The sequence below is a fragment of the Scylla paramamosain genome, chromosome 28, assembly GCF_035594125.1.
Source record: "Scylla paramamosain isolate STU-SP2022 chromosome 28, ASM3559412v1, whole genome shotgun sequence".
Taxonomy (NCBI): Eukaryota; Metazoa; Arthropoda; class Malacostraca; order Decapoda; family Portunidae; genus Scylla; species Scylla paramamosain.
Window position 1 is genome coordinate 15,392,251 of NC_087178.1, and position 15,000 is coordinate 15,407,250.

Consider the following 15,000-nt stretch of genomic DNA (forward strand, 5'->3'; position numbering starts at 1 on the left):
CTGTCTGTCTGTTTGTCTCAATCTGCCTAATCCCAATGCGTCTGGCCCACTTCAAGATGCTCTTAAGGGGAAAGAGAAGAAATAAGGAGAGGAACTTCGTGTTTCGAGGACTTTGCCGACGGAATGAGGAGGAGGAGGAGGAGGAGGAGGAGGAGGAGGAGGAGGAGGAGGAGGGGGAGGAGGACATCACACCGGTAAATAAGAATTGAGGACTGATAAGAAATTCGTCTGTATAAGTGGAGGAGGAGGAAGAGGAGGAGGAGGAGGAGGAGGAGGAGGAGGAGGAGGAGGAGGAGGAGGAGGAGGAGGAGGAGGAGGAAGAGGAGGCGCAGCAACAGAATGAAAGGAAATGGAGACCGATTAGGAGATGAAGGATGAGACTGTTCTGGAGGAGGAGGAGGAGGAGGAGGAGGAGGAGGAGGAAGAGTCACGCTCTATACCTGTACCTGACAATGACACTGCCGCCCTTCACCTGCTGAGAAGACCGTGTCCCTGATCACCAACACCTTTCCATACCCTGCTGCCGCACCATTAGGCAACACTGCTCCCTTTAACTGTTTCTTCTGCAGCACTTCCTCTTGCAACATCACTCCTCACTACAGTCTTCCAAATACTATATTCAGTAACGTTGTCATTTAAACTTCAACAAAAATTTTCGTACGTATCCATTTGCAACACTGACTAAAATTCTCTCTCTCTCTCTCTCTCTCTCTCTCTCTCTCTCTCTCTCTCTCTCTCTCTCTCTCTCTCTCTCTCTCTCTCTCTCTCTCTCTCTCTCTCTCTCTCTCTCTTGAAGCACCACTTTCTTCTTTGTTATATTTTTACACTATATTCACCACCACTATCATTGCAACTCTTCAAATCTATCATCACTCTTACAATTTCCTATACCTCCTTCTGCAACACTCTCTTGTAACACCAACCTCTTCTTTGCAGTACTATATCAAAACTATGATCACGAACTCTAAACGATATTTCTCAACTCTCCCCTCAAAACAAAACAATAATGCCCAGCTTCCTGCAACTCTCTCTCTCTCTCTCTCTCTCTCTCTCTCTCTCTCTCTCTCTCTCTCTCTCTCTCTCTCTCTCTCTCTCTCTCTCTCTCTCTCTCTCTCTCTCTCTCTTGCAGTATTCTGTTCACCGACCTCTTTGCAATACTATATTTAGCAACACTATCATCGCTAACTCCATGCAACAAAACTTCCGAACGCTCCCCTCCCTCTCTTGACATTACTCTCCTGCGACACAAACACTTCTCTTGTCCCCCTTAATACTACCAGCACCTCCCTCTCCCACCCCCTAGCTCTCCCCCTCCTCATGACTCTCTCACCTCTTCCCTTATGGCTCTTCCATCACTCTCCCTCGGCCCAGTGCTCTCCCAGCTATACCCTCCGACCATGCCCTGCCTCACTCCTGCCATGCTCTTATCTCCACAGCACTGCCCTCCCTGGCTCTCCCTCATATTACTATGGGGTGTTTAAATTATTCAGGGGATTTGATAATGTTAATGCACATCTCTTCATACTCGATCGATCAAATATAACAGAAAGGTGTAAGACTTTTAATTCTAAGATGGTTGGTGAAAAATTTCTGCTCAGACGAAGCTAAACACTTCTTCATTTGCATCGTTAATGTTTGGAATTGTATACGTTTCATTTTTTTTTTTTTGTTTTTTATTGGAGGAGTGGCCAAGAAAATATAAATGATAAATGATAAAAAAGAAAAAAAAAGGTCACGCTTAATGTCATTCCTAAAAAAGAGTAGAATAAGTTGCAGCTTTCAAAAATTATGTTGGTAGTAAGTTTGTTTGTTATGTTACTTTATTCCTTATTCTATTTACTACTATTTTCATTTACTTATTTTATGTTATTTTATTTACTTTTCATTTATGTCTATTTCATTTTATCGACTTTTATTTCATTTCACATTGCTGAAAAAAAAAAAAAAATAAGAGACAGCTTTCTCAACCTATATTAAACAAGTACTTAAACACTAACTCGTAACTTGAGATGTGACTATACATTACGGTGGCAATCTTCACTTCGTACTTCTAAATGTTACCACACATATCCGTCCTTTGAAGCTTCCTCTGATGGACCGACACTGACCATTTTTTCCGGGTGTGGCAGTGGTAGTTCCTGTTTCTTTCCTGAACAAAAATATATCCATTCAATTTTTCGATACTGCGGTACAAATATTTCCTCCTCTCTTGACAGCCCGGGCGGAGGGAACTGTGGGTGGGGAGGAGCCTTCACCTTTACTCTCCTACGTCACTCACTTTAGATAGGGCAGCTTATAACAAATAGCCTCGTCTGGTCCTAACACGTGTTACTGTTTGTTCTTTTGTGTTCCTGTATGTTCCTTTACTTGTATGACTTGTTTTCTCTCCCTTTACTATTCCTTCTCTCTCTCTCTCTCTCTCTCTCTCTCTCTCTCTCTCTCTCTCTCTCTCTCTCTCTCTCTCTCTCTCTCTCTCTCTCTCTCTCTCTGTTCACCTCTCAAGGCCACTACAATATTCCTTCTTGTACCACAGACATACCCTGTCCCTTTAATCTTTCCTCTTGCCGTCGCATCCTTCTGTCTTCCCTTCAAGCCAATTTCCTTCCTTCAGCCTCCCAATCAACCCTTCGCATTATACCGCCGCCACAAAATATGATGTTCGTATTCCTTCTATACCTTTCTGCCCTACACTAGACGCCCAACCCTCCTTTTTTTTTTTATTTTTTGCGTGTGTGTGTGTTGTTTCTCTCTCTCTCTCTCTCTCTCTCTCTCTCTCTCTCTCTCTCTCTCTCTCTCTCTCTCTCTCTCTCTCTCTCTCTCTCTCTCTCTCTCTCTCTCTCTCCTTTTAATCCTCTCACTCACGTACAAGTCAGTCTTTCCCTTCCACCCGATCTCCCTACCACTGCATAGCCACCCATGACAATACTACACCCTTCATAGCCAGTGTAACTCTCTCTCTCTCTCTCTCTCTCTCTCTCTCTCTCTCTCTCTCTCTCTCTCTCTCTCTCTCTCTCTCTCTCTCTCTCTCTCTCTCTCTGTATTTTTCAATCCTCTCCCCTTTCCTCCACTTCACATATTCTTTTTTTCTATTTTTACCTCCCCCTCACTCCCATTTTTCTCTTTCCTTCTCAGTAGTACGATAGGTCTCCGTTCTAAAATATATATATATATATATATATATATATATATATATATATATATATATATATATATATATATATATATATATATATATATATATATATATATATACCAGTATGGCTCTGCATTCCTTTCTCTTATTTATTCTTATCACGATATATACTGGAGAGAGAGAGAGAGAGAGAGAGAGAGAGAGAGAGAGAGAGAGAGAGAGAGAGAGAGAGAGAGAGAGAGAGAGAGAGAGAGAGAGAGAGAGAGAAACGAATAATGCTGAAAAACGTAAATGGAAAAATCAAACTAGTTTTACTACGGAGGGTGGAAATAAGGAAACAAGAGAAACGGAAAGAAAGTAGAAGAAAAATAGGAAATAACGGCAAAAAGGAGCTGGAAGGAAAGAGAGGAAAAACAAGTAAGGAAAACAGGCAAAAGGGAGGAAAAAGAGACGCACACACAGACAAACAGACAGACAACAAATAATAAGGAAGCGAGAGAAAAGCATGAAAATAAATAAAAACATACCCTTCTTCATTTCATTTCTTAATTTCCTCTTTCCTCCTCGAGTCTCCCTGTCCGATATTTTTCCTCGTTTCCTTCAATTTATTTCCATTTTCCTCGTCCTCCCTCCTTCCAATCCAATCCTTCGTTACGTTCCCTTTTCCTCTTTTTTCTTTCTTCAGTGCTAGTCTAGATCACATTTATAATCAAGGAATGCTCTCTCTCTCTCTCTCTCTCTCTCTCTCTCTCTCTCTCTCTCTCTCTCTCTCTCTCTCTCTCTGAAGTGGCAAATACAATAAAGGTAAGTGAACGAGAGGGAACTGAAACAGGGTAAAACAAAATCCAGCAACACAAAGTAAAGCAGAGTAAGGATAAGTTAAGGAAAATAAAGGTAGAGAAAAGTATAACTGAAATATAGAAAACCAAAAATAAAGAAGAACAAAGTAAAGTTGAAAAAGAGTAAAACAAATTAAAGCAAAACAAACCAAAAGTAAACAAAATAGACTCACCTCAATAGAAAAAAAAATCAGGTTAATGAATTATTTTGTACGAGAACTAAAGAAATCAAAAGAAATACAGTACACTTAGAACTGAGAATTACACACCCAATACATTTATAGGAAACTGCAAACGCCACAACTCTCTCTCTCTCTCTCTCTCTCTCTCTCTCTCTCTCTCTCTCTCTCTCTCTCTCTCTCTCTCTCTCTCTCTCTGCATAATAACAAGGGAGAAAGGAGAGCCAGTTAAATTCGGGTCTTCATTCGTCAAACAATTCTCACCCCTTCAGGAATAAAAGAATAATGCAATACTGGATTATTCCGCGGCGCACTTTGGTCAGATAATGGTCCGTGTTTTCAAATATTTAAGCGCCTAAGCTCCACTACTTCCAACTGATGGTAGTGGAATTCATGAGAGTTTTCAGAAATGTTCAATCGTCTTACCTCCACTACTTATAACTGGTGACAGTGGAATTCATGAGGGTTTTCTCAAATATTTAAGAATCTAATTACTGATATTTCCAAATGATAATACTGATAATAGAGGAGTTTATGAGAGTTTTCATAAATATTTAAGCGTTTAAACTCCACTACGTACTTATAACTTATGATAGTGGCATTTAGAAGAGTTTTGTCAAGTATCTAAGCACGTAATTGCAAATATTTCTCACTGATAAAAGTTTTCTCAAATATCTAAATACCTAACCTCCACTACTTGTAACTAACAATAGTGGAAGTTAAAAGAGTTTTCTCAAATATTTAAGAAACTAATCTTCAACACTTCAGACTTAAAACAGTGGAATTATAAATGTTTTGTCAGATATTTAAGACAGTAACCTCCACCATTTCTAACTCAAAATAGTGGAAGTTACAAGAGTTTCGTCGAATGTTTACGAAGCACCTCCTCTTACAAAAGTGAAAGTTATAAGGAATTCCAAGGGCTTTCCGTATTTTTAGTGATCCTTTAATCATTATTCCGCATCATCGGTAAGAAAAAGGCACACGTGAGAAGCCGACCAATCACCTCCCAGGCCTTCGAAACAGACCAGATGAGAGAACAAAGAGTTTCAGCACAAGAGCTTAATATTCTCAATACTCGATGCATTTTTCAGTCTTTCTTCTCGTAGTATTCTGTATCGACAAAGGAAGCCGCTCAGTTCACCTCAGCTCAGTGCTGTTCAGTTCGGCGTTCGGAAATAAACGTGACGGTTTCCAACGCGTAATAAATCGTAAGAGGTGGAATTAAACCTTTTGTCTTCCCCCGACCGCCGCCCACGTGGGAAGCTAATGAAGTGCAGCAGGAAAAGAATGAGTGGTTTAAGTGTTCTGTATAAAAAGAAAAAAAGATGAAAGAGATGGAGAAGATGATGGATGGTGTGAGTGAGTGAGTGAGTGAGTGAGTGAGTGAGTGAGTGAGTGAGTGGCAGATTTTCACTCACACATCGATTTGATTCATGAAGGGGAGTGATGGTAAACACACACACACACACACACACACACACACACACACACACACACACACACACACACACACACACACACACACACACGTTGTCTAAAGCTTTTCATTCAAAGCACACAAAATAATTAAGATACAAAAAAAAACAATATTACAAAAATGAATTCATAAAAACAACTAGTCCAACACATGAAGATTAAACATACTTATCATGCACACGTACACACAGACACACAGAAACACACAGACATACACGTAAACACTCGCACAATTTTCTTTAAACCATCAGTGACACCCAGAGAGAGAGAGAGAGAGAGAGAGAGAGAGAGAGAGAGAGAGAGAGAGAGAGAGGTGCACTCAAACACATACAAGCAAACTGTGCCAAGGTGAGTCCTCCTACCAGTCAAGACCTTAATCTTGGAGACAATCAGACGTCGTAACTCGCGCCACGTGTTCGCTTTGGCAAGGATCAATGTTCGTTCATCATCAGTGTTTACAGCTACAGTCCCTTGAGCGCCACGACACCTGGCCTGTACTCTGACGCTTGGGCCTTTGATTTATCTTAAGACCTCTCTCTCTCTCTCTCTCTCTCTCTCTCTCTCTCTCTCTCTCTCTCTCTCTCTCTCTCTCTCTCTCTCTCACTATTCAGTATTTCATGTTCATCCGAATATCAGTAAACGATTACATTACAATACGTAGTTAACAGTTTAAAGGTTAAAGACAATAGGATTATGGATCTCTCTCTCTCTCTCTCTCTCTCTCTCTCTCTCTCTCTCTCTCTCTCTCTCTCTCTCTCTCTCTCTCTCTCTCTCTCTCTCTCTCTCTCTCTCTCTCTCTCTCTCTCTCTCTCTCTCTGGCGGCACACACTCCCACACATCATATCAGTCAAGTACGTATAACTGTTTGCAAGCACATTATTTCAAGCATATCTCCTCTTCCTCCTCCTCTCCCTGGCATTTACATTCCACACATCACACTCACTTGGAACACCTGGCGTGACAATCCCCAAGAACACCCTCAGTTTCACAAATCAAACCTTTCTCCTCACCTCTCTCTCAGACCACACGCGGCGGCTTCACCCATCACTACCTAACACTACCAACACTACCACCTCTGCGTTCTTTACAACACACTAATGGGCGGGGACAGACGCACTCACTATTCAAGACGCACTCCTAAAACTCCCCTCCCACAAAGGCAACATTACCTCTTCCCAAATAAACGAGGCTTCCTCCTCTAAGTGCGGGTCTTCAGCCTCTCGATAAATATAAGCCACGTTATCGACAAATATCACGTCTCTTTGAGGATCGCGTTTTTTTCCCTTATCAAAGAAAACGAGAGATGATCAGGTATGCTATTCTAGATGGGCTTGAGGCGAAGTGGGTGGCTGCCTGGTGGGTCGTGGGTGGGTCTGTGGGTGGGTTAGTGGTTGGGTGGGTAGGCGTGGTGCTCTAATAGCTTCACTGCCTTGCCTAGATCGAGGGTCGCCCGCCAAATGAGGGCTGGGATGGCCTTATCAGAGGCCAAACCTGTTTTCCTGGATGGCGGCACGTCGTGAGAGGAGTGGCTCGAGAAGGATTGGGCTCTCTGGGGTGGGGAGTGGAGGGCTGGTAAAGTGGATGAGTGGTATGAGTGGAGTGAAGAGTGTTAAAGTGGATTTCAGTGGGTACGGATTATGAAGGTGATGGATTGGTGTAGAACTGAAGGTTGTGTGAAGTGAAGTAATTGTGTGTGGTGAAGTGGTTAGGTGTGATGTGTTGTAATGGCGTGTGGTGAAGCAGTTAGGTGTTCAGCTGGAGTAGGTTGTTAAAAAGGAAAGTAATGTCGTGTAGTGGTGAGGTTAGAGGTTAGCTGTTGTAAAGTGAGTGTAAGTAATGGTGCAATTTAAATCGTACAAATGGTCTATAGTGAAGTGGTTAGATGTGGTGGAATATAGGTAATGTTGTGAAGCTGAGGTTATATGAAGGAAAGGCAGAAGGAAGGAAGGTGTGAAGTGACAGGGTCGATGTTACATACAAGGACTGTTACGTGTGAGACTGACACGATCTTGTAGCTTCCCTTATTTTTCCTATGTACTTATGTTCTTTTGTAAGATTGAATGAGATGATGTCTTAACGTGGATACAAAATAGATATACTGTAGTTATAAGGTGCCAACGTAAATATTCAATGTACATAAATAAGATATAAGGAACAATGAAGGATAAAAGTTGTAAAGGACGTTAATGAAGCAGACAATAGCTACAGTAAAGAGAGCAGTATGAGTAGATAAAACGAAGAGTATTTTCTAGTAGAAGTGTGGCAGACGTAGTAAAGTACATGGTAAATAAACGAAAATCAATGAATAAAAAGACGCTTCTAGGAAAATAAATCACCCCATACAGACAGAATTAATAAGATTGATGTAATGAATAATAATGAAGTGAGCAGCAAAGGAGCAATGATAAAGCTCAAGTGGAGAGTGGAATGAGAGGAGTGTGGAGAGAAGTTTGTTATCAGAAGCATGATGAGTGGACTGGTGGTGGAGAGAAGTGCGGGGTGAGATGAAGGTGGAGGCGGAGTGAGCTTGAGCAGGAATGGGCTGTGATTATGCATGATTTGTGGAGGAGGGGAGTGGAGGGGAGGTGGAGGTACATGGAGGAGAGGTGAAGGTGGTAAGGGGAGTGGAGGGAAATATTAAGGAAAGAGGATTGCATATGAGAGAGAGAGAGAGAGAGAGAGAGAGAGAGAGAGAGAGAGAGAGAGAGAGAGAGAGAGAGAGAGAGAGAGAGAGAGAGAGAGAGAGAGAGAGAGAGAGAGAGAGAGAGAGAGAGAGAGGAGAGGTGATTTAACAGGAATATTAGACAAGATGGCGTGAACTGTAGAGATTAGCAGGTGGAGAGAGAGAGAGAGAGAGAGAGAGAGAGAGAGAGAGAGAGAGAGAGAGAGAGAGAGAGAGAGAGAGAGAGTGGACAACCAATGTTCTCTCTTTAAAATCGCTTCGTGGCGGGAAGGTCGCTATGAAAGACCACGGCTGGGAGGAAAGGCTTGGGTGGGTAACATCACCACTACCACCACCACCACCACCACCACCACCACCACAACCACCCACCTACACAATCCTAAACGTTTCACCTTATCTCCACAACTTTTAACAAACTCGGACTTATTAAGCTTTTTTCAAGGTCGTTTGTCTTATGGATGTAATGATAATTTAATGATGATTCCATGAGAGTCAAACTAACCCTCTCTGTGGCCTTTGAAAACTGTCCTGGCGAGGGAAGAAAACGTTTACTGTGGTAGTGAGAGCAGCGCACAGATCAAGACCAGGGGATGACAGAATAAGCGGGAGAAAGATGCAAGATTTAGCGCGTGCAAGAGGAGGCAATGCGATGGTGATTGTATTGAGAAAGTGTGCAGGTGTAGTGGACAGGAGTGATGCAGCGCAGGTGTGGCAGGTGTGGTGAGAAATAGGTGTGTATTGGGGTATGTGGTGGGAAGGGGAGAGGATAGATGCAGTACGTAGGTGTGGTAAGAGGAGCGGTGTGGTGGACAGATGTGGTACATATGTGTGATGGGGGACAGGTGTATGCTGGAAAGGTGCAGTGGGGGAACAGGTGTAGTGGAAGACAGGTGTATATTGCAAAGGTGTAGGGATACAGGTGTATGCTGGACAGGTGTAGTGGGGAACAGGTGTATATTGGACAGGTGTAGTGGGGACAGGTGTATATTGGACAGGTGTAGTGGGGGACAGGTGTATATTGGACAGGTGTAGTGGGAGACAGGTGTATATTGGACAGGTGTAATGGGAGACAGGTGTATATTGGACAGGTGTAGTTGGAGACAGGTGTATGCTGGACAGGTGTAGTGGGGGACAGGTGTATATTGGACAGGTGTAGTGGGGAGACAGGTGTATATTGGACAGGTGTAGTGGAAGACAGGTGTAGTGGGAGACAGGTGTATATTGGACAGGTGTAGTGGGGGACAGGTGTATACTGGACAGGTGTAGTGGGGGACAGGTGACGCAAGTGAGGGACGTTGGGTCACGTTCCTCACCACATATGGACGTCTCCTCTTTAACCCGCCACTCCTCCTCCTCCTCCTCCTCTTCCTCCTCCTCCTCCTCCTCCTCCTCCTCCTCCTCCTCCTCCTCATCTTACTATTCCACGGCTCCTCCACTACGCCGTCTGTCTCTCAGTTTTTGTTTCTGTTTACTTGTTTGTTTATATACTCTCTCTCTCTCTCTCTCTCTCTCTCTCTCTCTCTCTCTCTCTCTCTCTCTCTCTCTCTCTCTCTCTCTCTCTCTCTCTCTCTCTCTCTCTCTCTCACCACTAATAACAAATGCCTCGAAGCCTTTTGTCAAAATCAACAAATGAAAATCGAGGAAACGAGAACAAAAGAAAAACTCAATAAACAAAGGCTGAAAATCTATCAAACTTTGGACACTGGAGAGCAGAGGTCCGGTTCTCTCTCTCTTCTCTCTCTCTCTCTCTCTCTCTCTCTCTCTCTCTCTCTCTCTCTCTCTCTCTCTCTCTCTCTCTCTCTCTCTCTCTCTCTCTCTCGCTCGCTCGCTCGCTCGCTCGCTCTAATATCAAGTTTGTAAAAGTAAAAAGAAAAAGTGTATCACTGTGTGTGTGTGTGTGTGTGTGTGTGTGTGTGTGTGTGTGTGTGTGTGTGTGTGTGTGTGTGTGTGTGTGTGTGTGTGTGTGTGTGTGTGTGTGTGTGTGTGTGTGTGTGTGTGTGTGTGTGTAGCATTAATTCAGAGGCACCGGAGCCTACTACTACTCTTTCCCTTCCCTCCTCCTCCTCCTCCTCCTCCTCCTCCTCCTCCTCCTCCTCCTCCTCCTCCTCCTCCTCCTCCTCCTCCTTCTCCTCCTCTTCCTCCTCTTTACAAGTACAAACACTTAGCAACAGTGTTCTCTCTCTCTCTCTCTCTCTCTCTCTCTCTCTCTCTCTCTCTCTCTCTCTCTCTCTCTCTCTCTCTCTCTCTCTCTCTCTCTCTCTCTCTCTCTCTCTCTCTCTCTCTCTCTCTCTCTCTCTCTCTCTCTCTCTCTCTCTCTCTCTCTCTCTCTAGCGTTTTTCCCTTTGCCCTCACACTCTACGTTCCTTTCCTTCCTTGTGTCATGTATTCGACTCCCTCTTGTTTTTATTTTTCTTCCTTTCTTCCAATGTGTGTCTCTCCTTTTCCTCCTTTTCCTCCTTCACACTCCCTGGCGGTCTCACTCACACGCATCAGTGGTCTCATTCTTGCCTCCCTTCCAACCTGTGCTCTCCTTTTCTCCCCGTCCTCTCAGGCTAACTTCCTTAATTTTATGACAGCTCTCAGTGAAGCCATTTTCTTCTGTGGTTGTCTTGTTTATGAGATGTTATGTGAGATGTATGAGTGTGTGTGTGTGTGTGTGTGTGTGTGTGTGTGTGTGTGTGTGTGTGTGTGTGTGTGTGTGTGTGTGTGTGTGTGTGTGTGTGTGTGTGTGTGTGTGTGTGTGTGTGTGTGTGTGTGTGTGTGTGTGTGTTTGAAGTTCGTGCGTGTCCTTCCTGTTTCCTCGTCATCTGTACCGCCTTCCTCCTCCTTTTCTTCCTTCTCCTCCTCCTCCTCCTCTTCACTCCTCTTTTTCCTCTTTTTTCTTCAAATTGCCTTCAAATGCTCATGCATCTCCAAGACTCTTTCAGAGAATTTTACACACACACACACACACACACACACACACACACACACACACACACACACACACACACACACACACACACACACACACACACACACACACACACACACACACACACACAAAGACCTCCCCAACCCTTCTCTCTCTCTCTCTCTCTCTCTCTCTCTCTCTCTCTCTCTCTCTCTCTCTCTCTCTCTCTCTCTCTCTCTCTCTCTCTCTCTACCTTTTTCCCAGAGACTATTTCCTCTTTTTCCATCCCCCTCATTCTATTTTCTCTTGTCAGTCTCTCTTCCTCCCCTCGTTTCCTCCTTTCTTTCTTGCTTTCTCCTTCCTCCTTTCCTACCTTTGCTCTTTTCCTACTAAAGTCTTTCTTTGCATGTCCTTTCCAGCTTCTCTCTCTCTCTCTCTCTCTCTCTCTCTCTCTCTCTCTCTCTCTCTCTCTCTCTCTCTCTCTCTCTCTCTCTCTCTCTCTCTCTCTCAATACCAATTGTTGTCTCTTTTCTTCCTTCCTATGCCTCTTCTTTCCTCCTGCCTCCCCTTCTCTGAGTCTTTTCAATTCCCCCATCCTCCCTGACTTCACCATTCTCTCAGCCGCTGCTCCCTTCTACCTAGCCTCTCCTCTCCCTCCTCCCTACCTCTCACAATGCCTCGGGACGCCTCCTCTCTCTCTCCGGGGATGCCTCAAGGTGTTTATATAACGCCCCCCATACTGCCAGACTCCTCGCCCCCTTCCCTCCCTCCCTCCGGGGTAGCTGTAAATATCCGTGTTCCTCTCTTGCTGTTACTATCAACGAGGTGTGTTTTCCTTCCTCTTCTGTTCCGTGTCTGATCTTTGGCGCTCTTCATTCCTCCGCCGCTTACCTTAGTGTTCTCGTGACTTCATCCTCTTCAGTCACTATCCTCTTCATCTTTCTTCTTTTCTCTGTCTTCTTCTAATATTTGACACTCATCTCCTGTAGCATCTTCCTCCCCCATTCACCCCCTGTCCTTCAGTCTCCTTCTTGCTGTTTGTTGTTATCTTGTTTTCCGTTTGTGTTTTGTCATCTTTGTTAACATTCATTACTCTTTTCTCCTGTTCCTCTTCCTCTTCCTTCTCCGTCTCTTTTTTCCTCCTCTTCCTTCTCCTCTTCCTCTTCTTCTGTTTCCTATAGTCCCTTTAACCCACATCTTCCGTAACATCACTCCCTTTAATCTTCCCTACTCCTCTTCTTTTTTCCCAGCGTCCCTTTAAACCCCATCCCATCTATCTCTTCCTCACATTTACATGCCTGAGTAGTGACTGCCTTCCATCTTGCCTTCTGCTTTCCTTCCTCTTCCCTTCCCTCATCCTCTGCGCTGACAGACCACCACCGCCACCACCACCACCACCACCACCACCACCACCCCTCACCATCACCTGGCCGCACAAGCCCATCTCCATCCCATCAAACTCCCTTAAAAAAGCCTTTAGAGCGAGTCCCCGCCCGCCACTCCACCGCGGATTCAGCGCCAACGCCCACATTACGATGCCCTGACGACGGAGGGAGCATCGCGGGCGCGTCTCCGGCGGGAAATATTGCTCAAGGTTGATAAGGTCGTCGGTGGCGGCCAGCATTGGCTTCCCCGCGACACTGTAAATATTGGTTCCCGGCCGCGTGACCCTCCTGATGTCTATTCTATTTTACACAGTGTTGTTCGAATATCGGAGTTACTGGTACTGGGGCATAAAGTCTCCGTTTTACGAGTGTGCTTCGGCCGGTAGTGTATCAGACTGCCTAGGTAGGGAGGGGGAGGAGAGGCAGCAGAGAGAGGGGGCAGAAGGAAATGGAGTAGGATAGGGCACAGGGAATTTGCACGGAATCTTACCTTTTTATTCGTCTACGAGTAAAACGGTACGTACACACAGACACACATAGGGTAGCACATTCCGGCAACAAGGTGGCGAGGCTCCTATGGTCCCCAGCGCCTCCACAGTCCACAGTCCACACCCGAGACTTGCAACAAAGAAAAAGTCCCCCCAAAATATACAAAAGAGACGATACGAGTGTGCTCCTGACTTTTACAGCGTTGCCAAAATACGTGAGCGGGAAAAATGCCTGGAATTAGAGGGAGTTTTATAGAGTGTGGAGAAGCGAGGCTCAGAGACGGCACAGATTTCCATGGTTACAAAATTGGTGTGAACAACTCTTGCTTCCGTCAGCCCGCGCTGCGAGGGAGGAGTATTGAGCCCGGTGTATTGTTTCCAGCTGAAGGGAGAGGAGTCCTAATGCGCCGGAAACTCATTCACGAGGGAAAACAGATCTCAACTCAATGCATAGACATTCCTGCGATGAAAAGAAAAAGATAATTGTGTGTGTGTGTGTGTGTGTGTGTGTGTGTGTGTGTGTGTGTGTGTGTGTGTGTGTGTGTGTGTGTGTGTGTGTGTGTGTGTGTGTGTGTGTGTGTGTGTGTGTGTGTGTGTGTGTGTGTGTGTGTGTGTGTGTGTGTGTTGTGTAGTGTAGTGTAGTGAGCAAGGGCGTGTGTTGCCAGCATGGGTCACGACGAGGAGGACACGGCGGTAGCCATGAGCGAGGAGGGCGGGACCCAGGTGGTGGTGGTGTGCGAGGACAAGGCCACCAGCACGGACGATGAGCTGCTCGTCTCGCCCGCCCCCGTCGACCGTTCCTACGATGGCCTCGGCCCCGACAACTGTTTCCGCTACATGGCTCACGCGGCGCAGGTGTGGGGTGCCGACCTGGTGGGCATGGAGCGCCCTTACAGCGGCCGTGGGGGGCCGCTACCTGCGCCACCAGGAGTCCCCTTAGCAGCAACAGCGACGTGTCCCGTCCGCCTCGGCAGGTGAAGCTACGCCGACAAAGGACGTCCGAGTCGTGTGACAACGAGTGCCTGCGGCGCCCCAAAGCGCGGGAGCTGCGGCGCCAGTGGACCACCGACTCCTCGGACTCCGGCTACGGCTATTCCAAGCGGTGCTCCCGAGAACCCCTGCGACGACAGGGACACGGAAGAGTCTGCGGATTCCACCCGACGACTCATTCGTGACCTGCAGCGACAAGCCACCACCGAATCGTCGTCCTCGCTGAGGCTCACGCGCCAATCATCCATACGCAGCGCCTCGGACAACCAGAGCCTCTTCCTCATGCGCCAGTCAACAGTGGACACCTACGATTGACATGTCCACCACAGACTTCTCGCGGCCTCAGTCGTGCACCGCCAGTGCGGTCGGTGCCCTGGGTGGATTTCTCCCCCGCACTCCTTCACCTCCGACGCCGCCCATCACCACCACTCCGAAGTTCCCGGCCAGACCGTCCTTTCGGAGTACTCGGCTTGCTACAATCCCCAGAAGGTGACCTGTAGCTACAGCTACAACAGCACCAACGCCATCTCGGCCACACTGGGGGCGCCGCTGCTCGCTACCACCTCCTGCTCGCTCATCAACCTCAGTGCCGTGGACCTGGAGGCTGCAGACATCAAGAAGCTGCACCACAACCTCCGCTCCTACCGGGCCCGAACCTCAAAAACCGAAACCAGCCAAGAGGAAGAAGTCTCGTCTGAGCAGGGAGAACAGCGCGTTGCAGATGGCGCCGGGGCGCGTGTGCGGCGGCGCAGGGACGACGATGAGATGCCTCGCAAGGTGCGGTGGTCCATCATGGCTTACGGGACTCATCCTGCTGCTCATGTCAGTCATCCTGGTGGGGGCCACGCTGAAAATGGCGCCGCTCATCGACGAAATGGGTGAGTTATCCCCCTCCCCGCATGGTACCCTCCCCACATGTCAGTGCTCCCTC

The 15,000-nt window shown here is 46.3% G+C and overlaps 2 protein-coding genes across 2 annotated transcripts in view; one reads left to right on the forward strand and one right to left on the reverse strand.

Annotated features, from left to right (window-relative positions):
* LOC135115088 (uncharacterized) overlaps nt 1-15,000 on the forward strand; it is a 70,774-nt gene that overhangs the window by 53,070 nt on the left and 2,704 nt on the right. Inside the window, 6 exon segments of the mRNA XM_064031580.1 lie at nt 13,745-13,968; nt 13,971-14,209; nt 14,211-14,381; nt 14,383-14,493; nt 14,496-14,867; nt 14,869-14,947. Of these exon segments, the coding sequence (XP_063887650.1) occupies nt 13,746-13,968; nt 13,971-14,209; nt 14,211-14,381; nt 14,383-14,493; nt 14,496-14,867; nt 14,869-14,947 (1,195 nt within the window). The 5' untranslated portion in view covers nt 13,745.
* Nucleotides 7,015-13,376, reverse strand: LOC135115087 (uncharacterized). The gene is made up of 3 exons (XM_064031578.1): nt 13,312-13,376; nt 9,093-9,565; nt 7,015-7,199 (listed from the first exon to the last, which is right to left on the reverse strand). Exons 1-3 carry the CDS (start codon nt 13,374-13,376, stop codon nt 7,015-7,017), a joined length of 723 nt encoding a protein of 240 aa, XP_063887648.1.

What these genes read in the sequence shown, in the direction of transcription:
- LOC135115087 (XM_064031578.1), bottom strand. Translation starts at nt 13,376, where the DNA reads ATGGAAATCTGTGCCGTCTCTGAGCCTCGCTTCTCCACACTCTATAAA. An exon ending in AAAACTCCCTCTAATTCCAG is followed by an intron (nt 9,566 to 13,311) that starts GCATTTTTCCCG and finishes ACACCTGTCCAG; the next exon opens with TATACACCTGTCCCCCACTA. An exon ending in GCTCCTCTTACCACACCTAC is followed by an intron (nt 7,200 to 9,092) that starts GTACTGCATCTA and finishes CCACTTTACCAG; the next exon opens with CCCTCCACTCCCCACCCCAG.